We start from the raw sequence: 27,689 nt of genomic DNA, 5'->3' as shown, positions 1-27,689 counted from the left end.
CCCCCCCCCCCCGCAATGGTGCATGACTGTTTCCCTTCTAAAGGTGTCCACTAAAGGTTTGTTTGCTACAGACTATGGCCCAGAGGTCTTCTGCCTGGAGATAAAGTCAAGTTGAGGACTTGTATGTGTGACTAGAACAGAGGCCTGGATCATTGTGTTCATGACAGTTGCTGGGTGCCTCCAAGACTCAGCCTTCATTCTGCTGAGCTGAAGTAGCAACAGACCTCTCTAAGAGAGAGAATGCGGCCTGAGAGCAGAGGCCTTAGGCACCTAGCTGGGGACTCCCTGATTGATGCCCTCAGTGTGAGAATCCATTCAGTTCTGTTCCACCTGGAGCAGGTAGCCCCAGGCCAGGCTAAGGCGCAGTGACTGCCAGAAGAGAACACTACCCATGATATTCCTGAGCTGCTCCACACCCCAAAGGCCAGGGATCTGGATAGCATAAATGTGCAGGAGCTATTGGTCTTTGAATGTGACTGTGTGGTTTATCAAAATAGCAGGAGTAATGACAAACTTCAAAAGGTGAGGATACACATTTTAGGAAATCTCATTGGGTATAAGAAAAAAGAGAAAGGTGGGAAAATGGAGTAGAAAGCTAAAGGATTATTTCAGGATTATACTCATTGTCATGTATTCAGAGTTACAGAAGAAAAGGTGGTGTCAGTTTCTTGATCCAGAATGACCCTGAAGTACCTGCGAAGTGTCCTTTATCTGAGTGCAGGATTAAGCACTGAGGAGCCAGTGAGGTCTGTGCACAGGCTAGAGAGCCCAAGTAGGTAGTCTCAGAACATCAGAAGTCATGGCACAGGGTCTAGATTCCATGGCTTCCCATTTTCAGTGACAGACACAGCAGCAAGAAAATATGATCATGAGTGTCTTCTCATTTCTGATGGCCTGGCTTTCTATCTGGAGTCTACCCACAGCCAAGGGAAGAGGCCTCAGCACCTGCCATGTACCTTCATTCCAAGTCAGATTGGGCCTGGGCTGCTGCAGAATGAGAAGAAACGTAGAACAAGAAGTATAGCAAAGGTGATGGGAGAATTCTGTGGGACTTAGGCCAGGAGAAGTTAGAGAAGTCAAACCTAGGTAGGAAGTTGCGCAGGAGACCGTGATGCCTGGCCATGTAGGAGCAAGTGGACCTTTAAGATAGGCATTTCTATGGCTAGCCACCTGCTCTCTTGTCAACTGGATACCCAAGTGAGCCTGTGTAGACATGTTTTGACCCACATCACCCCTCCTGCTTCTTGCCCTGCTTCCCTGGTTGCCTGAGGACATGGCTTTCTCAGAGGCTGCTGAGCTGCACCTGAGTCCTAGAGTGGCCGTGGTGCAGGTAGAAGAGCAGTAATATAGAGCAGCTTGCTTCCTGGAGCAGCTTTAGGAAGTCTGTGCTGGGTAATCCTTGCTTCTTGGCATTACTCATATGATTGCCCCAGGTAGGCACTGGTTATTTGTCCCAGAAGTTTGGACTCCAAAGACCTCTCCACTTTAGCCTTTCACCTGCTATTGTGCCTCACTCATGCCCACTGCATTTATTCTGACCAGTGAAAGAATACACCTTCCAGATTGCCCATGCCACAAAGAAGCAAGAGAAAATTAGGTCCAAATGTGTTTTCCCTGGGTAGGTGTGTGGAGTTTCCAGGGACTTAGTGAGAGAGAATCTGGAACTCTGCTAAGTACCTGTGTTCCTACTTGCCTTTTATTTGATGACCATGCCCTTGGTTGTGGATAGCATGCCGTGTTGCAAGATTCAAGTTCTGCACGGCCAGTGCCCTCACCCTCCTCCCTCCCACTCTTGCTCTTCCCCTACCCCCATACAGGCAAATGTCAGTGAGAGGAAGCTCTGGTTACATAGTTGAAATATCTATTATTTTTCCCTGGAGCTGAATGAGTTATTCTTTACGGAGGCAACCCTCAACTCTGGCGTGTTTCCTGAACAGTGCTGCTTTCATTCTGTGTCTGTGTGATGGCATGAAGTGGTGTCAGGGAAGAAGAGTGACCCACGTAATGGAAATCAGGATCTGGGAGGGAGAGCTGGAGGTCTTTCCTGTAGGAGGGCTTGCTCCCAGCAGACCCGGCTTTCTCCTCTGAGCACTGAATGTGGGCTTTGTGTCCTCACTGACGTCATAGGCCCAATTGTATTGATAAGCTTTTCAAAGCACAGCCTTTGGGGGAGTTTTCAGGCCCTCCATAAAATATTCCTGAGCATACAGGCATTTTTTGTTCTGATGCTGTATTCTTTAAGAAGAGAGGATTTCGTTTTCTTCTCCTGGAGCCCTAGGTCAAAAGCACCAATAGCTCCTGTTGGGAACTTGTGGCATTTCCAGTGGCTTTGATACAGAAATAGTACAAGTCATTCTTGTCACAACTGCCAATGCCATGCTCTCATGAATGAGTGGGGACCATGGACTCGATCTCTGCAGCTGGCACTTGAGCAGGGCTACAGCCAGGCTCCTGATGATGACTGTGTGGATGAACAGGCCATGTTCCCAGGAGCCCATGGCTGAGTCTCCTTGCCTGTGTGGGTTCCAGGCCTCATCTTTTGTCTGCCAAGGTGGCCTTACTTGAGAGGAACAACAGCAGTGACAAGATATGAATGTGAGTCACAGGTAGCAGCGGGCCTTTGGTCTTCTGCTGTCTTCCACCTTCTATAGCCAAGAGTGGACTTCTGATTGGTACTTCAGGATACAGGCCAAGACAGGCTTTCTGTCCTTCCCAACACTTATTGTGACAAGGAAATGCTCTTGGAGTTCACTGGCAGGCAGACTTTACTGAGGGAACAGTGCTGGCACCTAGCACTGCCCTCTGCCCTCATGTAGAACAGTTCAGTCCTGGCCCACTGTCTCAGTGAACTGTTACATGGGTCTTATTTGCTCTGTGCTGCTTGAGCTCAGGGAGTGATGCCCCTTTTCTTCAATCCTCCAGTGTAGGTACCCTCTGGAGACCTGTGCTTCACACAGAGCCCAGAACAAGCCCTGCCCTTGGCTTCTTCTTCAGCTGTTGGGCTCCTAGAAGTTAGGAAGTGGAGACTGGACACATGGGCGCTGCCTGAGGGAAGAGCGGGCAGCAGTCTTAGGCTTGTTCACCATGCATAGTGAACATAGTAACACTCCACTCACCTTTCATTTCAGCTCACAAGTTTAGGGCACCTTAAAGTACTCAAGGTTACAATTTCAAATGCAGCTTTTAAAAAGAATGCCTTAGGAATGAAAACATTAGTAAATTGAGCATACGGAATAAAGCCGCAGCAGAACTCAACACAAGTGATAGCTCTGCCTTACCCTGCCCTCAGCTTCAGTTAAGATAAAGCTCTGCTCAGTCCATGGCAAGCAGCTTCAGAGGGCCCCCTCCTCCCCATCAGTCACACATGCAAGCTGTTGTTCCGAGAGACCAATGAGCCTTTTACTTTCCTTGGTAGGGGGCTGGCCAGCTTGACCTGTCGGTCAGGAGCTATATTGCCTGGTTTGCAATGGGAAGACTCAATGCTGTACAGTTGGCCTCTGACTGCAAACAGTTTTAGTTGTTACCACACTCACTTTAGTATCCTTTGGACCAAGTGTGAACATGGTTTCCTTGTAACAGGCTCTAAGACCAGCTCAGGAACAGGCAAGTGCTACTATGGAAACTGCTCCAGCTGGCTATCTCTCTGCCCTACAACTGAGGAGGAGCAGCCGAGCAGCTTAGCCTTGCCACTACTGGAGCTTCCCAACCCACCCCCAGCTGCTCTCTGTACACCTGCCCTGCCAGTCCCTAAGCATTCAGGAGCCCCAGCTGTGCTCGTAGAGCCCTGAGAAAGGTATTGGATTTCTAGGAGCTAGAGTTATAGGCAGTTGTGAGCTGTTTACTGTGGGTGCTATGAACTGAACTCTGGTCCTTTGGAAGAGCAATAAGTGCATTTAACCTCTGAGCCATCTTTCCAGCTCCACTATCTGTAAGCTTAATTTTTTCAAATCCTATTTTTAATGATGGTTCTTAAATGCTTTAACCTTCCTTGTAGCCCACTACCCACCATAGGAAGTGGGAAAGAAAAGGTTGGGGGTGGGAAGTAGAGCTCGTTAGAAAAGTTCTTTGGAGCAACTCCTGGCTGAGTTGTCTGGAAATTGGCAGTTTAGTTCACAGGTTAGCAGGCAGCAGCAATTCAATCTACTCTCAAACACTTCACAGATAAACCAGCAGTCCAGTTTGGTAGGAGGGGTTAGCAACACTGGTAACAGGACCTAGCAGAGACAGCCATGCCTCAGCCTTGGCTCGAGTCAGCAGGAGTGACTAGCAGGAACACCAGAAGTTCTTGGCTGTGCCTCTTTCAGAGGAGGGAAGACACAAGAGCCACAAGCACCACACAGCTGTACCAGCAAGCCCAGCCCTGTCTCCATCACTCTGTCGAGTCCTATTTATACCTTCCAAACATCACGTGTCCTCCATGTGCCTGGCCTCAGCATGTGCGTCTATCTCAGCTTATACACTCTGCCAATCAGCCTGGGTGCCCAGAAGTGCCAAGAAACTGCAGCAAACCACCAGAAGGGGTTTTTTTGTTTTTGTTTTGTTTTGTTTTGTTTTGGTGCAGTTCTCTCTATGGAGTCCTGACAAATGCAGCTCAATGACGCAATGTAAGGTGGACCAATACATGCATGTTGTGAGCAAAGAGTTCATCATTACCTGTGTTTTCAAGTGCTTGCTTTAACAGGACATCTAGCGTCTGCCTCAGTGAAATATACCTTCATGGGTCTGCCTTAGTCTTTGACTTGTGTCCACTTCAGGAAAACACTCCTCCTCATGTTTGCCCCAGCAAAACACCATCCAGCACAACTGACTCTCCGATGAACCCTTAGTTTCCACTTCAACTATCCCAGTGACCAGTATATGGGTACATTGGCAGGAGTGATTGGCCTGCCAAATGATTCTTTTAAAGATTGGATATTTGATATTTGAAAGAATTGCTAGGCATTCCTATTGGTACTCTCCTGTGAAAATTCGAGATTTCACATGCAGATGGCATGTTCTTGTGGCCAGCATCTTTGATACAGCCTTGTTAATATGTAGATTATAAGTCATGTCAGCAAAATTATAGGAGTCACACCTGCCCCCTCTCTCAGGGCCAAGTGAGGTAACACACAGAAAAAGATAGTTTGCAAGCTGTGAGACAGAGCCATGGTTTCATTAATTCTTCTGAGTTTTTATTTAAGCCAAATTATCACTGTTTAACTAGACACTTAAGAATTTAAAGTTGTGTGATTGATTATAGGCTAATTATCACCCATAATCAACCCATATTCTAAAATAAAGTGGCCACAGACTAAGCCCACCAGGGACCCTATGTGTCTCTGTCTGAGAAAGATGATGTAACTCGCCCCATGAAATCAGAGGCACACTAAATTGCTTGAGACAGTCACATTTAACCAAGAGAGTGGCAAGTTTAAGGATCATATATGAGAGTTCAAAATGGGGGAACAGGTAAAAGGCCAGCATGTAGCAGCGGCTGTTACCTGCTGTGCCCTGAGGACTGAGGGAGGCAAGCGCTTACCCTAAGCTTCCTCAAGAAGTCTTCACGGAGATTTCTCGGTTTAATTCCTTACCCTCTGTAATGTCTTATCCTGAAAAGATGGAAGGAACGTTGTTCTACAAAACTGGCCTGTAATATTTCCATCTTGTTTCATTTTGTAATAAGAGATTAAAAAGGACAAGGCAAGGAGAGTAATCCAGTCCTTATCCCTGTGTGTGAGAGCCCCTGCCTACCCATGGGGCAATCAAAGCTCAAATAAAAGGCTTCTAGTGTACCTAGCTTGAGCCAAGGTGTGGCAAGTAGAAACATCCCTGTAGACAGCCAGAGCCTTGCCTCACTAATGAGGGGGGTCAGAAGCCTTGCTGATCCTACTGTGTGTGGTAGGAGAAGTTAGCTCATGGGCCACAGTGGGCTTCCGTTGAACATGAAGATCCATTTGCCTTTAGGTTGCTTGGTGGCCCTATGGCTAGGCAGGCTGTTAGCCCAAGGCCTACTTAATCCCTGGGCTCTGTCTTATCATACCCTCTGACAGTTCAGCTCTGGGGGATTCAGTGGAGACTACAGGGCTAGATCAGAAGTCAGTGTGCTGCCAGAACCTGTTGATGGGAAGACCCAAGAGGATCTGCATGGTGGCTCACCCCTCCCTTCTAGGTCCTGTGGCCTCTCTACAGGAGAGCTGTGTCTTGAGGCAGGACACCAAGGTTCTGGTGTAAGAGCTCTCACCAGCCTTACTCTGTGGACAAGCAGAGTCCTGGGACCAAAGATCTAGTTATTTGGTAGCCTAGGCCAGCTTTGCTGTGTGGGAGTGGCTACAGGAATGCCAGAGACCACAAGCAACAGGTACCTTTCTTATTCAAGTCTGTGTGCTCAATATTGTCAATTAGTTTACCCAGAAAGAAGGTTTAGGACCCTGTATCTGTGAGTAGAAGGCCCTAAAGATTTTAGCCAGAAGCAGGAATACAGGATAGCCACATTTAGGACTCTGATCAAAGTCAAGTTCATAAGGTGCTGACTATCAGCACCTTAAGGCCAGGGGCTGGTTCAGGCATCTACCACCAGTGTTATCTTTGAACTTCCCTCTAAATTTGAGTTCCTTCCAGTAGGCAATGTTCTTGCCTCCTTCCCTTGGATTCAGTGCTTATATATGGGCAGATGAAGCGTGGCAACTAGGGCAATGGGGCGGGGCTTTCTGGAGGGAGGACCTACAGGGCTCTTGCTGCAGTCCTTGAATATCTGCAAAGCCACCTGTTGACAGGTGCTGTGTAGTGAGCAGCCCTGCACTGTGCTTAGAGCTTTCTAGCTTCCACAGAGCCCGTGCTTGACACACTGCTCCAGCCTGCAGCAGGAGTGGGGCTTCTTCATCAAGTTGGTAATTTGCTCTTTTACTGTTTATTATGTTTTTAAAATGTGTATGCATATGTGCATTTGGGCGGTAAGTAGGTGCGTGCTGTGACACATGCGTAAAAGTTAGAGGATAGCTTTCAAGAGTTGGTTCTCTACTTCCACTGTATGCATCCTAGGGACTAACCTCAAATTGTCAGATATGGTAGCAGGTGTCTTTACTCACACACTGAGCCATCTCTCTGGCCCTGTGTTAGTCATTTAAAACTTACCTTTCCTCCACATTGCTTCTCACACTTTAATTTGGAATCAATTCTGTAAGCACTGAGACTGACATCGGCTTCTACTTTCAGTCAGAATCACGGTGGCCTCTCATTGGCACAGTGTGAGTGCAGAAGCTACCCTGATGAACGCTCATGCTGCCCGCCAGGAGCACACTTTATTGGCTGCAGTCGGTTGGGTAAACATGTTTTTCAAGAGGGTGCTCATTTTACCATGGCAACAGGCTCTTCGCTTGAGTGTCTATCTGGACCACTTCTATGGCACACACTGTTCTTGAAGCTCACACATAGCTCTGCAGTGGCTTCATTTGGAGAAGGGGTAGAAAAGCAAACAAAGTACAGGCAGTTTGTCCATCCAAGTACTGGCACTTGGCTTCTTGCTTGGCTAAGCGTAGGCTTTTTCTGTTGTTTCTCTTTATTGACTTTTTAATATGACATCAGATGGGCCTTTGGGTCTGCAGTGGGGTCCTCTGAGAGTGAGACCTCTCATTTTGACAAAGGGTCGGGTAGTAAGAACTCAATGAAAGAATGTTTCCTGGCCAAATCTCTCATTACCATTAGATCTTTATGCTTGAGAACAGAGCCCTGGGATCTCTGAGCCTTGTGCTTTGAGCCTATCAGGCCTTTGGCCAAGGGACACCAGATGCTCTTTGGACCACCAACATATCATGATAGTTGCATCTAGGCTTTACAGAGAAAAAGCAACCCATACCTCAAGGCTAGCTTTGCTGACATAGTACCCACTCTCCTGTGTTGTACTCTCTCCACAGTGGACGTGGCTACAGCGCTGCCACTGCAAGTGGCCCCTGCAGCAGTACCCATGGACCTGCGCTTGGACCACCAGTTCTCACTTCCCTTGGAGCCTGCATTGCGGGAGCAGCAGCTGCAGCAGGAACTCCTAGCACTGAAACAGAAGCAGCAGATCCAGCGGCAGATACTCATTGCAGAGTTCCAGCGCCAGCATGAGCAGTTGTCCCGACAGCATGAGGCGCAGTTGCATGAGCATATCAAGGTGAGCAGCAGCCTTGAGCTGTGTCATATGTCCTTCTGTCCATGGTCTGCTTACCTGTGGAGAGCTAAGACATGTGAATCGGGTACCCTCTGGGTGACATCTGCTTCTTCTTCCCATGGTTGGTTGATTTCATCTAGTGCTGAGGTATAGATAGGTGGCAGCTACTTCTTCTGTGCCCAGGATGGGCAGTATCCACCTAGTGCTTAGTCCCATGGACCAGGTGCCTTCTGGGTGGCACCTGCTCCTTTTCTTCCCAGGATTGGCATCATCTATGGAATGCTAAGACATGAGAACCAAATACTATCTGGGAGACACATGATTCCTTCTGTCCCTAACACAGTCTTACTCACAGAATGTCAAAGCCCAGGAACCAGGTAACCCTCACTATAAGGCTTTTGCAAATACCCTAGGCCTTTTGTGTCCTGAAGAGGACTCAGGACCTCTTGGTATAGAAATTGCCTTCTAAAAATACATGTAGGAAGATGGCCATCAGGAAAACAAGCCAAAAAGTGATGGATACCTCAGAGAATTCAGGGTTTACTGTAATTTTTCTCAGATTTCTCCCTGAGACAGACAGACAGACAGACACAGACACAGACACAGACACACACACACACACACACACACACACACACACACACGGTCAAAAAAAATCTGTTAATGAAAACCTGTTTAATGACTACTCTCCAGCTATTTAATCTGATCCCAGAATTACATGAACGGTATGTAGATACATGGTGAAGCTGGCAGGCCAGGAAAATCTCTACTAAGAACCATGTTGAGCAACATTGTCCAAACTAGACTTGCAGTAGTCACGGTAAAGCAAAAAGCCTCCCTTACGGGTTGTTCAAGTTGCCTACAGCTGTGTAACAGAGTCACACAACACATCATAGCTTTAGCAACAAACAATATTTTCTGTGGGTACAGGATGGATCCTGCCCTCAGTGTCCTGTGATTGCACTGTGTTGGTCAGGGTAGTCTCATCTGAGGCCTAGCTAGGCTTAGGATGGAGGATGTACAGTCAGACATCGCTGTCCTATTCCAGTCACTGCCCAGGAGCAGCTTTCCCAGAACTACCTTGCCCACCAAAGAGAACAGGACCAAGATGGAGAGGCCTGGCATCTAGACCCCTGGGCCTGGACTGGCACTAGCCACTTTGCAATGCTACCGTCACTAGACCAGTCTCATAAGCCATGGGAGGGTCCTGGGCAATGACGCCTACCTATAGGCTATACTGTGGATTCCTAAGAGGCTGCATAAGGCTCTTCTCTGGTTTAGATAGCAGAGTCCCGCATACCCTGGTGAACTGGCCCAGTAGCAGCTCTGGGTTCTCTTTCAGGTATGTGTGTGCTAAGAACATTGTCCTGCTTGGGCATTGTGAGAAAAGAGAGTCCAGAAACCTCACCCTGGGCCCTGAGAGCTGCCTGTAAGGAGGCTGGGGCCTTTGGTATTGGGATGTGAGGCCTTTGCTGTTGCTGCTGCTGCTCCATGCTCTTAGGTTTGGAATGGGCTAGTTAAGGACTGACTACCAGGACCCAGGCTCTTCATCTTCCAATCCTTTCCTGCCTGGTAGGAGAGGCCAACACCAGACCTAAGAAAGAAAGCCTTGCTGAGAATTGCCCAGTGCTCTGCTGTGGATTGCCAGTCCCACCTCCCATGGGGTCCTGTTTTCTAGGACTAGGAGCTGGGTGTTTAAGGTTGGCCTCAGGCAAGGGGCCATGTGCCAGCTGGAAAGCAGTAGAAGTCATTTTAGGCAATGACACCCAGTGGACCTGATGTGCCAACTGACTGAGTGCCACCTCACCAGGCTGCTGCCTTATTTTTCACATGAGCCATAGCCTCACCTATCTGTGCCTCTTAAAAAGCAATTTAACCCCAAAGTCTTAGCATTTTTTTTATGTTCTGTGTGGCCACAGCTCCTTGATAGCAGCTTCCTGACAGTGCCACCATAGTCCCTTCTCACTGTTATTAGACGTTCACGGTCTGCCCCTTCTCTCTGCTTTTAGGTCTTGATGCTCCGTTGCCTCTCTGCACAGGCCTGTAGCATGGCCGCTGTCCTGTAACAGTGAGCTTTTTGCTGTGCTTTGGAGTTCCTGTCTGTCCCAGGAGCTGGTTCTGTAGCCAACTTTCTGCATCTGAGTCCCTTTCTGAAAGCTGGCTCTGTATACAGTGGCGCTCTGCCAGGGATTCACCTATGCTAATTCCAGGCTTTTGGGTGGTATGAGTAAGGCCAGACCAAACGCTTGAAAACAGTAACGTGAGCCCTGTGCCATGAGATGCAGGTTCAGGGCTGTGGACCTCAGCTGGACACACCCTTACTGTACTGGCTATCTCAGAACCAGCCATACCCGGTCATGTACTGGCTCTCCTCTAGACACAGTGTAGACCCTGGCCAAAGGCAGACTAGGGAGCTCTGCTGAACTACAGTTTACCTGTGGTGTCCCCACCATTGAACATTCCTGTTTTTACACACGATCCTTGTCAGCAACATGCAACACGACAGGAAAATAAACAGGATGTGCAGTAGGAGGTTCTAGCAGGTGTAGTGAATAGTCAATGTTGTGTTCTTGTTCTGTCAGATGATTAGGTGTTCCCATGGTTTGAACAGTGAGTCTCAGAAATAAATCTCCTTACATATGTGAGTTTTCAGGACAGGAGCAAGAAGCATAAGGAAGACCCTTGAGTTAGGGTCCCATCAGCCAGGCTGCAATCTCTGACCAGACTTGCTTAGCACTTAGACATCTGATGTCAGCCCAGGTGAGTAAGATGCCATAGGCCCGGGAACCTAGCTTCAGAGCTGGCCCCAGAGGCGGAACTTTAGCATCATAACAATTCAAGGTTACATTTTCCTTTGTGTTTTAATCTCTTTTTTTTTCTTCATTAAAATTGAGATTTAAAAAAGGTCTTTAGTCTGTGTGATTGTGTCATTGCATTAGCAGTCTTTTGTTTTGATGGTTTAAATTCTCTTCATGCCATCATATTGTTAATGACACTTGGCAGTGGTCTTTGTCAGACAGATTTCTTGAACACACAATCTAATTAGTGTCATTAAATCATCAGTCAATTTGAATAGAATTTATAATTGGAACTGGAGTAGTTTTTAAAGTAAAACTTCAGTTGGTAATTTGGGGTAAACAGGGTCTTTCCAGGGGTTGTAATTCTCAGAATCACCCTATCCCTGCTGCAAACCTTGCTATTCTGCTCATTTCTCTCCATCCTGAGGTAAGGTGGGGTGGCTGAATAGAGAGGTTGTGCTGTGTCATTAGCTGGAATTGCCCTTATAGAGACTGCCGCTGTTTCAGATCCAGGTGGCATGGAAAATCAAGACAGGGGCCCAGAATACTCACCTTGTGCATTTGCAGTATTATTTTTAGTATTTAGAAGTACCTTTTTACCAAAGAAATGCACTTTCTAGTGTTTATACTTGAAAAGTAGTATAGGGTTAGCAAGATAGCCTTGGGCCCTGCCTCTCTCCTTCTCCATGGAGACTTCAAGCCCCAGAGTTGACCTGGGGTACAGGCCAGTCTTTCCCTGCACTAGGACTTGGTACAACAGTTCCCTCCTCAAGGAAAAGATTGCTCACTCACTCTATCCTGAATGCACATGTATGTACTGCTCCCTCTAAGCCTGGTATGCCTCACCTGTCCTTTTGGTTAAAGGATTAAATTACTGTAACTGTCATACATGCACTGTTCAGCTGAATCCTGACGTTCAGCTTCCCCCTTTCCTATGTAAATCCAGTGCCAACCTGAGGGGCCAATGGATAGTCTAAAATGAGTGACATAGAAACTGACCTTCCAAAATGAACTTATTTCAGAAATTGCAGGGCATGCCACCTGTAATAGCCATGGATGCATCCTGAGAGGCTGGATGGGAGGCAACTGAAAGGCTTAGAGAACATCCACTCTGCCACGGAGCAGAGAAGAGCGACCACACTGCCATGATATAAGACCCTTGGGCACAGGGGCTTGCTATAGGGCTGGTACTACATGTTAGCAGTGACCACCTCTCCTAGGGCCTAAGAAACAGGATAAGGTACACTCCTTGGCCATCTGTCCTTCCTTCATTGGCCTCACTATCCTCTCCAACATTTCCTGCATGTCTTAGGGTTACTATTGCAATGCAAAAACACCATGACCACAAGCAAGCCATATTCTATCACTGAAAGAAGTCAGGACAGGAACTTTGGCTGGGAACCTGGAGGCAGGAGCTGATGCAGCGGCCATGGAGGAGTGCTGCTCACTGGCTTGTGCCCCATGGCTTGCTTAGCCTCCTTTCTTATAGACCCAGGAACACCAGCCCAGGCATGGCCCCGCCACATCGCATATCAATTTTCTTTAAAGAAAAAATGTGCTACAGGCTTGCCGACAGCTCAGTCTTATGGAGGCATTTCTCAGTTTGGGTTCCCTCCTGTCAGATGACTCCTAATCTGTGTAGTGGATAGAATGTTAGCTAGCACATGGCTTGCACATCCATGACTGCCAGTGTAGTCAGGCTTCTCTGCATGCCTGGTGGCTGCCTGCATTTCTTCTATGATTTGCTGTGTTGTTTTCACTTGCAGTGCTGGTCGTCTCTTGAAGGTGTAGGAGTGCTCTTTATGACTAAGGACATTATTCCAGCCTCCACCATTCATTCTCACTCGATACACAATAGTCACCTGCTTTTCCTATCATGAATCAGTTGTTCTTTGTGAACAGATTAAAAATGCCACCACTGTTCCTTCTCATGTGTCTATGTCCCATTTACATGTCTATGGCTGTATCTAGCTTGCTCCCTTGCTACATCCTTATACTTGGCACCATGCAGCTCCAATGGTACCCACATAGACTTTAGACTGACTGCTCATCTCCCTACACTGTGTCCCTCTGCCAAGAGTTTCCTGGGCTTTTCAGGCCTGTTTCTTTTCCTTGATGAACTTCACAGCCATTCTCATGAAGTCCCCACAATTATGCCAAGAATTACTTTGGATGGTGGGGTGATGGCTTTCTAGTATTGAATTTGTAATTGAGAGACAAGTTATTTGTTTATTTATATTTCTACCCTAGTAAATCCTTGTTTTTATTTTTCACTTAATGCATATAAATGTTTAATCTGGGACATAACATATTTTTGTCTTTTGTGAATAAATACGTTTCTGCATTTTTATTTTTCATGCTCACTGCCAGTGTATAGATAAGCCCTGTATTTCATTCTTACATGTTATCTATAATAACTGGATAGAATTTTGTGATAATTGATTTTTTTCTGGGTTACTCGTTATCTGCAAACAAAAATCATTTTCTTTTATTCTTCTTCTGCATTAACTGAAACTTCCTCAACCCTTTCAAGATCTGTGAGACCCTCCTGGCACTGTGGGACAGTTCCTGCTTTGAGCTCTAGGCAGTTGCCTGTGCAGAGTCCTGACTTACATCCTACTGCTATCTTCCTGTCAGGCAAGACCGCAGCCTCTCTGAAGGAGCAGCAGCGCCGGAGTGCTCCTTGCCATGCGCTAGCCTCCAAGATCTTTATAGTCTCAGCGGTAGAGACGGCTGCTCAAGCTCAGGAAGTCAACTCCAGAGGAAAGGAACTCTGTTGTATGGTCCCGGAGGCCAAGGTGATGGTATTACTTTACTCAGGACTGTGACCAGGTACCTGAGAAATAGCAGCTTGAAGGAGAAAGGGTTAGTTCCACCCCAGAGTTGAAAAGGGGAGACAGTCTGATAAGTCTGTGCTCAGTGGGGTGTGGTGGCAGAAGCATGAGGTGGCTGGTCATTTCTGGATCCAGAGAAAGAGAACTTCTGATATTTAGCAATTTTTTTTCCTTTTTTAATCGGGGGCCCCAACCCAGGGAACGGTGCCACCTCATTCAGGGCAGGCCTCCCATCTGTTAAGAGAGTTTCTGGAAACACCCTCACAGATGCACCCAGGATTGTTTCCTTGGTGCTTCTAGATCTTACCAAGTCGACAGAGAAGATTAACCTCTACACTACTTGTTCTAAGTAGTCCAGGGCATGTTGCTTGAAGCCCTGTTCATGATGGGGCTCCTACCTGTGCTCCTGCCCACTACCTGGGAAGTCATGTCCTTGGTTACCTGCTCAGACTTATTAAGCCCAAAGAAGTTATGCAGACCAGCCCTGTACCTGGGGTTCTCTGTGACAAGTTCACCTACTACTCAAGGGCATTGATGGCACTCTGGTACCATCCTGACTATGCCTCATTTGTGCCAGGATCTCCTGGATCCTGAGCATTAGGCTTTGTGTTTCCCGATTCTGATTTCTGGGCTGTGGTGACTGCAGACGAGTTAGTTTTCTGTATATTTACAAGTTAACAGTAGAAGCTGATAATCTTCACAGAACCTTGAATATGGTAAGACACAAGCAACTAACACTGGCTACTGTTTGCTGACTCTGGCCATCAGTTGTATAGCTCTCCCAGGTTCACTGACACCTTCTGTGTATTAGTATGTTGAGGACTAGGCCCTGCTGGCACCTAAACGTGCCATGGCCAGGAGAGTGCAGTGCTGAGCTAAAGTCTGAAGATCAGAAGTTGGAGTTTGGCTGTTGATAGACGGGGTGAGGCTTAGAAGAGCTATATACTCTAGGAGGTGCACAGCCTTTCTAAGGGGGTACACACACACACAGGCTGCTGTGCTGCTTTGGGTCTCTGCCCTAAGACTGCTCTGTTATTCTTGACACCCTGTATACCTTAATGATGCTGTTGCTCTGGCCCACGGGACACCTCCTACGCCAACCCTGGCCCGGGCTCCACTGTTGGCACTCGCCTTCCTTCCCTAGACCTTCCTGGTGGACGGTGTACCTGCTTTTGTTTTTAACACTTGAGTGTATGGGCTCAGACCCATGGGGGTGTGGCTCACTGCTGAGTGTATCTGGAAGGATGAATTGTTTCCAGGGTGCTGTAATGAGGTTGCCTTTGGATTTGAGCCAGTTGGTCCAGTGGAGATAGAAATGGTTTCTCATTGAGAGCCCTGGGACATTTTAATCCCAAATGCTCCATTACAAACCATGGACAAACAACATGTCCTGCCAGTCAGCAGGTCTACGCTCAGGCTCTGTTTGTATGTTTCGGCTACAGAGCATAATGGAGCCTGCCCTGTGCTTATCTCAGGAAAGCACATGAGATTCTGCCTTAAAGGCTCTCTGAGCATCTTTAAATAAAGCTACAAAACAGCATATCGAACACTGGAAGCTTTAAGGAAGTAAATGTCTAAGTCCATCAAGACAGACAGGATTTACAACAACAGTCTGATTGCGTCCTATCTCTTCCTTCTCACATTCTGACCAGACTTGGATTTTACTGTCTTCAAGAATGTGCTTGGTTTACTCTCATTTTATCTCTAGTGTTATCTTTTTAAAGTCACGTGAGGGTAGATGGCAAGAGAGCTGTTTGGCTACATCTGGTTAGACTAATAGACCTTGTACAATGTGGAAGGCTTGAGAACAGGGCAGCTGCGCTCCGGGGAAGCTGCTGTGGGAGCTGGTATGGTCTGCACCACCACAGCCACTTGTGATCTTGAGCCTGGTCTAGCTAGACTCTGTGTGTAGTGCTAGAAGGGAAGAAGAACCCACGCTCAAGTTTAGCTTGGCTTGAGTCCCACAGCAGTAATGGGGGAACAAGTGGGTTCATGCCCATAGGGCCTGTACTGCTATTGCCCATGCTAGCTGGCCTATTCCTGGTAGCTCCCATCTACAGAGTGACAACTCTCATTCTCTTCCTCTAGTCTTTGAGGCTAACATGTTAAATATGACATTTATTCAAACTGGGTCTGTCTGGTACACATCAAAGAGAACTAGCAGAGGTGACAGTGGCCCTTCTCTGGCTACTTTTTGTTTGTTTGCTTGTTTTGTTTTGTTTTGTTTTTTCGAGACAGGGTTTCTCTATGTAGCCTTGGCTGTCCTGGAACTCACTCTGTAGACCAGACTGGCCTCGAACTCAGAAATCCGCCTGCCTCTGCTTCCCAAGTGCTGGGATTAAAGGTGTGCGCCACCACTGCCCAGCTCTGGCTACTCTTTCTAACTGTGGCTCCCAGGTGTGTGACTATCCCAGATTCCCTGACACTTTCTGGCCCTGCTGGTATCCAGAGGAATAAAAGTGTCATGGCCAGACATACTCTGTGGCAGCAAGATGAGTACGTACATTCACTCTGGGAAGCATCAGGCAGCCATACTTCTACGTGGGAAATGTAATGTACACTTTACTGGTAAATTGTCTTGTAGTATTAGAACTCACTAAAAAGCTGGCTCTGGAAGTGGGGTTCCCTTTCCCCATGTCAGACCCAAGCATGTTAGTCTCAAAGTATCCCTTGTCTGGGGATAAGCTGACCCTCCTACTCCCAGTTTTGTGACAGGGAACATAAAACATTGTGTTGGGAACAGCCAGGAGGTAAACCATTTGCAAAAGAGGCTACTGTTGCTTGTCTCCTGATATAAAAGTGCCTGCTGTGGGAACAGGAAACTGTAAGTTCAGCCATGGACAAAGCACAACCAGGAACTCCCACTGCCTGTCTCAGCCACCCCAGTTGGTTTCTGCTAGATATGTGAGCAGGATTTGATGATATCTGTCTCTTGTTGTTTGTTCTTTTATTGGACACTTCACCTGAAGAGAAGGGATACTTTGCTCCACCAGAGACATTCTAAGTTGGAAACTTCTGCTGACTGCCTTGGTGGGGCTTTCCCACCAAGCCTTCAATCTGATGTTAGGTTTCTTCTGCACACTCACTTGGGCCACTCTAGGCTTCTCTGCCGGTGCGATGCATGTCTAGTTTGATGGTGTATTACAGGGTTTGTCTATTTCTATTGACAAACCAGATATTATATATCTGTTGTTTCTAGCTATCTCTACTTGCTGTTTATCCTGTACATATCCTGTAAAATAAAATTAATTATATTTTAGATATATACTTATTAAACTCACTCATTCAAAATGATGAGTATAGCTATTGTAGAACATTCTCCAGACCATACAAACCAGGCTGTTGGATGTTAAACTCTGTCCCTAAGTGTCAAAATGGATCAGGAACCAGCTTTCATAGAAAATACTGGATATATGTAAACGATTATACAAATCCCTTATACGAAACCACACAGTATTTTTTTTTTTTTGAGGCCCAGTAATGTGAGGAAGTTGGCCCAGTGTCTATGGGTGGTTTGGGTCTAGTTTTAAGTCTAGATTTTCTGTATTGCTGAGCTCAATGCCCTGGTAAGCAACTGTAGGTGATTTACTTATTCTTCATTTCGTATTTGATACTACTTTCTATAATTTATTTTTATTTTACATTCATTGGTTTTGCCTGTGTGTGTATCTGTGTGAGGGTATCAGAAACCTTGGAACTGGAGTTACAGATAGTTGTGAGCTGCCATGTGGTTGCTGGGAATTGAACTCAGTACCTCTGGAAGAGCAGCCAGTGCTCTTAACTGCTGAGCTGTCTCTTCAGCTCCTTGGTATCACTTCTAGTCAGAAAAATACCCTTTGCTTATTAAATATTGTCAACCTGACAGGACCTAGAATCAGCTAGGAAGCAAACATCTGACGTGTCTTGGCACTCTAGATTGGGTTAATCGCTGTGGGAAGACCCACCCTAAATATGGACAGCACTGTGCCATAGACTGGGGTCCTGGACTGGAGGAAAAAGAGATAGTCATTGAGTACAGCATTTATCTCTCTCTGCTTCGTGACTGGTCCTCACCATGGTAGAGTGTGTATTTGCACCAGCTGTCCTAGTTAGGGTGACTGTTGTTATGGTGAAACACCATGATCAAAGCAACTTGGGGAGGAAAGGGTATGCTTCCAGATCATTCATCATCAAAGGAAGTCAGGACAGGAACTCAAGCAGGGCAGGATCCTGGAGGCAGGAGTTGATGCAGAGGCTATGGGAGGGTGCTGCTTTACTGGTTTGCTACCACAGTTTGCTCAGCCTGCTTTCTTACAGAATCCAGGACCATCAGTCCTTGGATGGCACCACTCACAATGGGCTGGGCCCTCCCCCATCAATCACTAATTAAGAAAATGTCCCACAGGCTTGTCTGCAACTCAGCTCTTATGAACGCAGTTTCTCAATTGAGATTCCCTCCTCTCAAATGACTTTACCTTTTGTCAAGTTCACAAAGAACTATCCAGCACACCAACTCTGAGCTCAAATACATACTTATTTAAGATGCTTTTGTCCGATATTTTGTCACAATGATGGAAAAAGTAACTAACGCACATCTTTAAGAAGAAGCCTGAGTGGGGGACATCCGTCATGTAAAGTCTATGTGCCTCTTAAATCAGCTGGGCACATCTGGCTGTAGGACACACACATACGGCTCTAATATTTCTGAGGAATAGTAGAGTCAAGAGTACCCCTCTGGTTCACAGAACAGTTTCCTAAATGGCCTTTGCTTCAGCTTGAGCTCTGTTAAGGCTGGGCCAGAAAGGTTGCTGTTGGAGCAGTGCCATGAGCAGCATTATGATGTTAGTACCATGTGTTATGAGACTTGAGCTTGACTGTAACCTCTTCTGATTGGCTGGTCAATAGGGATAATGGGAGCTTCCTAGAGACCCAGAAGGTTCTCTGTCCTGCTGAAACAGTGGATGAGCACTTGTCTTGAGCATCAGGCCTGTTAGCATAGAAGGCTTTTATATCTTTGTTTACTTTGAAAAAGTTTGATTGGATTTACACTGAAAAAAATGTCTATTAAGTTGAATGTCCAATAAATTTAAAAGTTGGGGTCAATTAAACTAAGTTTGGGGAAAGTGTATGGCTCAAAACTGAGCATTGGCTTAAAAGTGAACCTGATTTAAGTTCTGGTTAGAATAGTGGGCCTGCTATTGCTGTTTTTGTTTTGTTAGAAAAAATTGGCTGTTTGTCTTATTTTTCTAGGACTGGGATAAGACACCATGGACAAGGCAGTTTATAGAAGAATTCCTATATTTCCTTTCTTCTAAAAAAAGAATTTCCTGTTCCCACTTCAGACATTTTTATATCAAGAGACATACAACACTAGCCTCCTGCAAAGGTTTATCTTCTAGTTATTCTCAACACAATATTTTGTGCTCTCTGTCACAGAATTTAGGGGCTCATTGTTTCAAAGGGAGAGTCCATGACCATCTTGGCAAGGAGTGTGGGAATAGACAGGGAGGCATAGCACCCAAGCCATAGCTTCAAGGCCACATCCTGGGAACAGTCATCAGGCTGAAAGAGCCGACCGAGAATGATGTGTGCTTTGAAACCCGAAAGCCTGCCCCTAGTGCTGCATTTCCTAACCCTTCCCAAACAGTTCCACCAACTGGGGACCAAGTATTCCAATATGTGAGCCTATGCCGGCCATTCTCATGTGGGCCACCACACTGTGGTCATCTTACTCTAAACTGTCCTGTGGTGACTCGGATTGCATCTGCCAAAGATCTCTTCGCACCATTCTCCCTCTACCTTGGCAGAGTCTTGGGTATGGTAGTGAGTTTACTCACTGTACGGTCAGCACTTCAGAGGCTTGTTATTATGGTCTGGATTCTACACTCAGTGGTGTCTTCTCCCTAGACAGTACAGGCCCTGCCCTTGGGGAGCCAAGGAGAGAGATCCTTGTGACAGATGTGGTCAAAGAAAGGAAAGAAGCAAAGCTGCAGGGGCCTGGGGCACAGAGGGTCACTGCCAGTATTCTGTGGTGATGGGCTGAACAGCACAGGTCTGGTTAGCTCTTTCTGCTCTAGCAACATGACCTCAAGATGTTGTGACACACACAGGACCAGCAGCATTGTTGTGGGGTATCTTTGGGAATCTGGTCATTATTTGCAATCTGTGCCTCTTCAATTTCAGGTTTCCCTGTCTTTGTGACTATATAACAGGATTCTCGCTTCCCTTCTAGGTACTAAGGGAAAATACAGAGAGACACTTCAGCAATGACCACTCCATGCTCCTGAGTTGGGTGACTCTGAGCAGGGCTAGTTGTATAGTGCTGTTTCTTGAATGGATGATTATAAACTAATTGCACTATTATTTTTCAAAATGCTACCATGTTTGCTTTCCAAACGTGATTAAAGCAGGTAAAGAGTTAACCTAATGCCAGTTGCCTAGTAATCCATTGAGGATGCTTTACCTGTGGACACCACCATCATACCTTTAAGAACTCTCTGACCCTAATTCACATATGTTATTCTGACAGCCCTACAGTCCATGGCTCTTTCCTCACAATTGGGCTTCCTTAGAATGACTGGGAGCAGTCTTTTGGAATGAAGCTAATAGAGAATATGGCCTAGTCTCTGTGCCTTTACTTTTAGTGCAAAGTGTTATAAATTGTTTAATTTGATAAAGGATAGAAAAATGTTACTGTTCTGAAATTATTATAAGTCCTGGAGCTGTGTTCAGTGGCTCAGTGCCATTGGCTGGGAGGAACTTAGATCCTGACTTATGTTAGACTTATCTATACTGACTGCTATCAACAAGGGGCCAAGTGAAGATGCAATTTTAAGACTGTAAATTGCTTGAGTTTGGTCCCTCATCCCATCCATCCAGCTAGGTTGTGACTCACTGATAAATTCCTCTTAACTTTCAGCTGTCCTGTGTAAGACACCATCCTCTTTAGGGAATGCCTTTTAGAAACAGACTCAAGATAAAGGTGTAGAAGTCCACATGCCAACCTCACATCAGACCTTCAGAGTGTTTTCACACTCCCTGTCATTTGGTCTTCATTGTGGGGCAGTACTGCTGCCCAGAGAAGCATGTGGAAGACAGCTAGCAAAGTGTGCGGTGCTTCTGTGAGGGCAGACCAAGCCAGGCTAGGCAGCTGGCCTGTCCATCTTTCCTTCCTGCTGTGTCACCTCGCAGTCTGCTGAAGTATGCTGCCAGCTCAGGGCAGAGAGCCACTTTAGAGGCCATTTTAGTGGCTGTTTGAAATATAGACCAGAGAGCCAGGAGTCTCTACTGGCCTTCACTGGCTCCCCCTGCACCTACTGTTGCTGGACACAGTGTTAAGCTTTCTGCAGGTGGCCTTTCTGTGGGAAGGTACCAATTATAGGGTCTGGGCAGGCTGGGCAGTCTTTCAGTGTTCTCCCAGTCCCTTTTGTGAGCTGTTATGGGGAATCCCTGTACCCTCTCCAGTTAACCTGCCATACACCTGGCTTTGCCCCATGATCTTCTTAGTGAATATGTTTGTAGAAGTAACTGATTTTCTCAGGAGAGCCCTCAAAAGTCTACACAGACTGGGACTATGGCACAGACAGTGCCACCTGCTCAGTCTGCCCAGTAAATCTTTGCTGCACCTGACCACAATTGTGACTGGACAGCTCTGAGAAGTCCTGTGAGGCTCTAAACTCTTCTGGGTTACTTCTGTAGCAGTAGGGAAGCACGGCCAGGGAGGCTCACTCTGCAGGACTAGCTTAAGTCAGCTCCAGGGTGTGCTACGGTATAGGTATGGTAGCCTGAGAATTTGCCTGAGTCTTCTAGGATAGCCTTACAGGACAGGGTCCAGCACCTCTTTTACTATGCCCATGGTATGAATAAGCTGGTGGCCCTGTTTATTTTGCTCATGCTTATATTCATATTTGCTCATGCTGGTAGTTCAGTGACTGAGTTCTCTGCCTAGGCCACACAGGTTTGACTGTTGGGGTAGAAACAATTATACAATTGCTGTCACTTTTCCATCACATTCTTGATATGATGTGACTTGAATTTCCCATGCTGAGTAAGTGGCATATTGTGATTCTGATTGGAACAAACTCAGAGCAGTTTACAGTCCCACCCCCTCAGTCTACCCAGTGCTGTAGTTGACTGTGGAAGCTGGTGACAGACAGACTTGGGAAGGAGTCCAACCAGGGAGCTGCAAGGCCTGTGGTTAGAGGAGAGTACAAGAAGGTCTTCTGTGCAGCTTGGGCACTTCTAGAAGCATGAACCTTGAGACGTTTGTGTCAGGGAAGCTGTGGCTGCACTAACCTCCTGGCAGCACTGTATGTAGTCCGTGAAGGTTGGCTTCAGCTCCTCTTTTGAGTGATCACCCAGCATCAGAGAGATTGGACATATCTCTGGGTACATCTCTCTGTCTTCCATAAAATCTTGCTGGAAATGACATGAGGCAACATCCACAGGTATAAAGTGCACACATCCCATGTGTGAAATGCAGCCATCTTCACACATGTTCACTGAAACCACACTGGTGTACATTCATTTGTGCACATGCTTGGCCCTCACACAGCTCATTTGTGTGCTAGCTCATATATTCAAGCATATGTTGAAGGGTTAACTATTTTCCCACATGGGCATCATCGAAACTGCTCAGGAGCCAGCCCACCTAAGGCAAAACGTTTATTAGGCTGCCTCTTTGCCTTAGTTTCCTTTTTGAACTGTTCTTAGTCAGGGATCTCTAAAGGAACAGAACTGATATCGTGGAGATACATACACACATACACTAAAGGAGGTTTAGTAGACTGGCTTACAGGCTTTGGTCTAGTAGTCTCATGATGGAGAGGCCAAGAATACAGTAATTGCTCAATCTCTGAGGCTGGATGTCTTAATAAGCCCAGTCTGGCACAGAAGTCCTGATCTTCAATCTATGTTGGAATCCCAAAGAAGTAGGCTATAATACCAGCCAAGGAATGAATGTATCAGCAACAGGGCAGATGAATTTGCCATTGAGAGTGAAGGCAAGCAGACAAAAGCAAAGTTCCCTTCTCCTGTCTCCTTTATATGTGCTGCCACCTAAGGTGTGGCTCAGATTTAGGGTGGCTCATTCTGCTTCAAATAATCTGATAAAGAAATCCCTCACAAATCCAGGCATGTTGGTGCACACTTTTAACCCTGCACTCAGCAGGCAGAGGCATCTCTGCGTTCTTGGCCAGCCAGGCCTATACACCCTGTCTCAAAAAAAATGAAGAAAAAGAGAAAAGAAAATGCCTCACAGGAGGGCCCAACAACCTGGTGTTTCAGTAGCTTCCAGATATAATCAGTTGGCAAGCAAGGTTAGCAGTTTAGCTTCACAGGTTCCTTCTAAAGCTGTAGGATTGAGGTCTACGTGAAAAGCACGCCAAAGTTCCCAAGCCTTGGTTGGTTTCCTGTCGTAGCTGTATTCTGTGCTGTGACCTACACAGTCTTGAGTGGCTGAACGTTCAGTTCTAGACTGTCTCCATACTTAATCATTGATCACTCACTCTGAGTGAGGACACACTGTGTCATATTTTTTCCATAGAAAGTTCTATAGGCCACCTGGTTGGCAATTCCTTGATCACTGCTCCTTGCCACTCTTCATTCCATGAGGGAGCAACAACAAAAAGTGCCAATTAGCAGGATGGCCACCTGCTAATTTAGTGAAGGTTGGAAACAGCTCTCGGGCCAGAGGAAGAGGAGCCAATGGCCCTGCTGAAGTGAGAGGCCCTAAGAAGTTACATGCTCGGGCTGGAAGCAAGTACAGGGACAGGGATGTGACCAGTAGGGTAAGCACTTTCCCATTCATTTGACCATGTCTAAGAATCCTTACTTTCTTTGTGCCTCAGCCTTGGTATGGGCAGCTCATTACATTCTTAGGAGTTTACGACAGTGTTCATCTATATCATAAGTCCTGCAGTCCCTCTTCTTTACCTTCTGTATTTAACTATTTCTTATAAGGACTTTATATTTTCATGCCATTAGATGCGCCATATCTTGAAACATAAGCTCTAATGTCTACATAAAGATAAACAGACTTTAGGTGTGCTATGACATGTATTTTCATGGCTATGGGTGGGTGACGCATGTCCTATAGTGTCCCCCACATTCCTTCCCCCCAACCGCTCTGTCCCCTCACCAGTTTATTTGTCGTGTTTCAGTGGCTTTTTTATTTTCTGCTCTAGAACTTATCCGATGCCCTGTTGAATTTGCTTGTTTGTGACTCAGCCCCGTGCTTTTTTTGCCCAGTGGTACTAATTCTGCTCTGAGGTGGGCAGCATTCCTCCAGGTGAATGCACATCTGAGGCACACATATTGTCTCTGTGTTCACTCTGAGAATCTTGGGCTTGCCTCTGGACCTACCTTGTATGTTGCAAGCACACTCTTAATGTGGACTCTGGTGGAGGGATCCCTGAGGTGGAATTTCAGGAGTCTTCATGTCTAAGGAAATGCCTGGCAGCTGGACTCGCTAGCCTCACCATTTCTGTTCTCTGGGGCATACTCAAAGAGCGTTCACAGCCTACAAAGTCACCTACTCTTCCTGAGTGCTCTGCAGAGATCCAAGGCTATTTTGTGAATCTTGTCCTTAAATGGGCAGAGGAACTTTAGGTCGCAGCATCCTGTCCCCCTCTGTAGCACCTTAGGTGAATGGGCAGGCAGACAGGCGGCACCTGGGGAACCCCAGTCAGGGAGTGGTGGGCTGGTTCCTGGGTGTCCATGGGTCTCCAGGGCTCTGACCTCTGTCCTCCTCTGCCTGCAGCAGCAGCAGGAGATGCTGGCCATGAAGCACCAGCAGGAGCTGCTGGAGCACCAGCGGAAACTGGAGCGGCACCGGCAAGAGCAGGAGCTGGAGAAGCAGCACCGTGAGCAGAAGCTGCAGCAGCTCAAGAACAAGGAGAAGGGCAAAGAGAGTGAGTGCTGATGGGAAGGCACAGTGAGGACTCAGGGCTGGCCCCGCTGCCTCTGTTGCCTGTGCTGCTTCCCCAGGCAGCTCTGGAGGGGCTCGTCACCCCACGCAGGAGTCATCAGTGTCTTCAGGATGATTGTTTCAGGTCACTTTAATTGGGCCTGGAGGCCAACAAGTGGCCCTGCTTCTGACTTCATCCAGGTGTCAAGAATGACTCAGTATGAGCCTGAGTGCAGGGGCTGTCTGGGGCTCCCACGTTGAATCAGGCATCTTTAGACTGCTTGGCAGTACTCTTCAGTGATGCACAGAATAGTAAAGCCGTAAAGCACATCACCTTCTGACTCTGAGGACAATCCTGTGTTTCCCCTCCTTTGGAAAGGTTTTCTGAGTACCCCCAAAGTGGGTGTCAGCCTATAGGTGGACATGCAGCTGAAGGCACAGTCTGTGTGTTGCCAGTCCTGCTTTGAGGCCCACTCCTCCATTGATGGGACTGACCTCCCCAAGAAGAGCCCAGTTTAGCCTAGCAAAGAGGCCACAGGTAGCATGTTATTACTGAAATCTACCATGTAGATTGCATTAGTTACTTTCCTGTTGCTGTGATGGAAATACCATGAAGCAACTGAAGGAAAAGTGAATTCATTTGGTTGATAGTTCTAGAGGGGCTGAGTCTATTATGGTAGAGACGTCAGCGGAAGCAGGAACCAGGCTGATCACATTTCATGGGATGGGAGGGGAGGCTATAAACCCTCAAAAACCCTGCCCTGCACCCATGACATACTTCCTCTAGCAAGGCTGCACCTCCTAAGGGTTCCCTAACTTTGATTTATATCGCCACCAACTGGTACTCCATTCAAGTACATGAGCCTGTAGGGGACATTTCTCAATCAAACCACTACATGGACAGACCCCCAAAATCTTTTATCTGCAAACACTGAAAATGGCTAGCCATTTTAACAAATTATTGTAGCAAATTTTTATATGAATTTTAATCTCCATCTGTACCACATAACAAGATGCGTATGCTTAAAACATTCTTGTAAAGTCTGTTATTTGACATTGTTTGAAAATCATTTTGGCATGTGATATACAAAGATGCAGACAGATAGGTCTACAACAAAGAGTAAATGGGGAGCTAGCACCTACGGGGCATATAGCAAAGAGCCCAAGCAGTTGGACGGCAGGGCCTCAGAGCTTCCGTGGCTTTACCCTTCCCCAGGGCTGCTGCTGTCACTTATCTCAGTCCCCACTCTGTAGTGGATGTAGATCCCTCTAGCATCTAGCGCTGCACCACTGAGGTGCAGTGTGAGTCTCTGCGACTAGCCTGGCAGAGCTTTCCGTCCAGGAAATGTTCCGTCAGGCCTTTGCCTGTGCTGAAGCACAGTAGGAGCTCCTTTGCTTTGCTGTGGAGCTGCTCCTTGCATGTTAAGGAACAGTGCTAGTTGTGAGTCCTGTGCTTAATCAGGCCTTTTCTCCCTTCGAGGGGTGACTTTTTGATCATAAGGCTGTTTGTTAGACTCTCAGTTTTCTCTGTGTACTTTTGGGTTGTGATTTAAAGAACACATTTCACCCAAACCATTTTGCATTTGAGTAGTTTCCTACTTGTGTGGATGTTCATTCTGCTGGAAGTGGTGTGTGTAGCATAGTTTAGGGTGTGCATCTGGCTGCTCTGGGATCTCTGAGAATCAGTGTCTGCATCCATGTGCTTCCATGCTCCCTGTTAGTGACGTTAGCCCTTGCTGTCACTGCATCAGTACTTGTAGCTTCAGTCACCACAGCCTGGAAGTGAGCCTAGACCCAGCAGTGCTTATCTTCCCTACTCTTGGGATTTTGTATTTTCATTGAAAATCTTAAAACTGATTCAGACATGTCCTGAGTTTACCTGATCCTTAGACTGACTCCGTGTATCCAGTTGGTGAGATGTGATATTTTATAGCCTTGATTATTCCTAATACCTCAGTATTCTTTGGGCCTTTCTAATTTTTTCTTACAAAAATATTAGAGTTGTTTGTTCAGGAAACTTGCATGTATTTTACCAGGCATATTTCAAGCCAGCTGATTGGTTAACACTATTGTGCATAGCTTGGTTTTGCAATTTTTAAAAGCAATTAGCAACCTGCTGACTCTTTACTCTGTGCCCAGCAACCATGCTAAACTCATGTTCTAATTACCAGCAGGGTGGGTCAGGTTTTCAGCCTATTAGAGGCACAGCCTCCATAAACACAGGCAGGTTGTTTCTTCTGTCCCGACCAGAATGCCCTTATGTTTTTCCAATCTTTACTTGACTGACCTAACTAAGATTCCACTAGAATGATGGATTAAAATGACAGTCTGACTCCCCTCTGCTGTTGGAGGCAGGCACGTTGTTCCAGAAGGCCTTTCTCACTGGCCTGTTGGTTTTATCACCTTACCCTCCTTTGCTAGTGCTGAGTTTGAATATGCACAGATACTGATTTTCCTCAGATTTTTCAGCATCCTTTCGAGGTGGTCATAGGATTTTTTTTTTCTGGCATATTTAGTGAATGTAGCAAATAGATCTATTGGGATAGAAATTTTATCTAACATTTATAAATAGCCCTCCTCACCTTGATCATAATGCAGTATCTTTTTCTATGTATTGCATGCTGAGTTAGCTTGTATTTTGTATGTCTGCAGCTCTATTTGTGAGAAAAGGATTTGTTTAGCTTACACTTCCATATTGTAGCGTTATTGAAAGAAGTCAGAACAGGAACTAAAACAGGACAGGATCCTTGAGGCAGGAGCTGATGCAGAGGCCATGAACGGGCGCTATTTACTGGCTTGGCTTCCCCTGACTTGCTCAGCCTGCTTTCTTATAGAACCCAGGACTACGAACCCAGGTCTACCAGCCCAGGGATGGCACCACCCACCATGGGCTGGGCCCTCCCCCACTGATCACTAATTGAGAAAATGTCTTACAGCTGGACCTCATGGAGGCATTTCCTCAACTGAAGACTCCTTCCTTACTAATGATTCTAGCTGTGTCAAGTTGATACACAGAACAGGCAGTACAGAAATGGGCAGCATTT

The 27,689-nt window shown here is 46.6% G+C and overlaps 2 protein-coding genes across 8 annotated transcripts in view; both read left to right on the top strand.

The window, feature by feature from the left end:
• Per2 (period circadian regulator 2) overlaps positions 1 to 27,689 on the top strand; it is a 750,618-nt gene that overhangs the window by 114,040 nt on the left and 608,889 nt on the right. The gene's annotated exons all lie outside the window — the stretch shown is intronic.
• Hdac4 (histone deacetylase 4) overlaps positions 1 to 27,689 on the top strand; it is a 257,625-nt gene that overhangs the window by 146,636 nt on the left and 83,300 nt on the right. For 5 of the 7 annotated variants that reach the window (XM_031368438.1, XM_031368437.1, XM_031368433.1 and 2 more), the window contains 2 exons: positions 7,890 to 8,131; positions 24,499 to 24,649. In XM_031368438.1, coding sequence (XP_031224298.1) covers positions 7,890 to 8,131; positions 24,499 to 24,649 — 393 coding nt within the window. Of the gene's footprint in view, positions 1 to 7,889; positions 8,132 to 24,498; positions 24,650 to 27,689 lie in introns of those variants that run through there. The other 2 variants (XM_031368434.1, XM_031368439.1) reach the window with 2 other exon arrangements.

The sequence above is a fragment of the Mastomys coucha genome, unplaced genomic scaffold (genome assembly GCF_008632895.1).
Source record: "Mastomys coucha isolate ucsf_1 unplaced genomic scaffold, UCSF_Mcou_1 pScaffold14, whole genome shotgun sequence".
NCBI lineage: Eukaryota > Metazoa > Chordata > Mammalia > Rodentia > Muridae > Mastomys > Mastomys coucha.
This window is presented reverse-complemented; position numbering and strand designations above follow the sequence as displayed.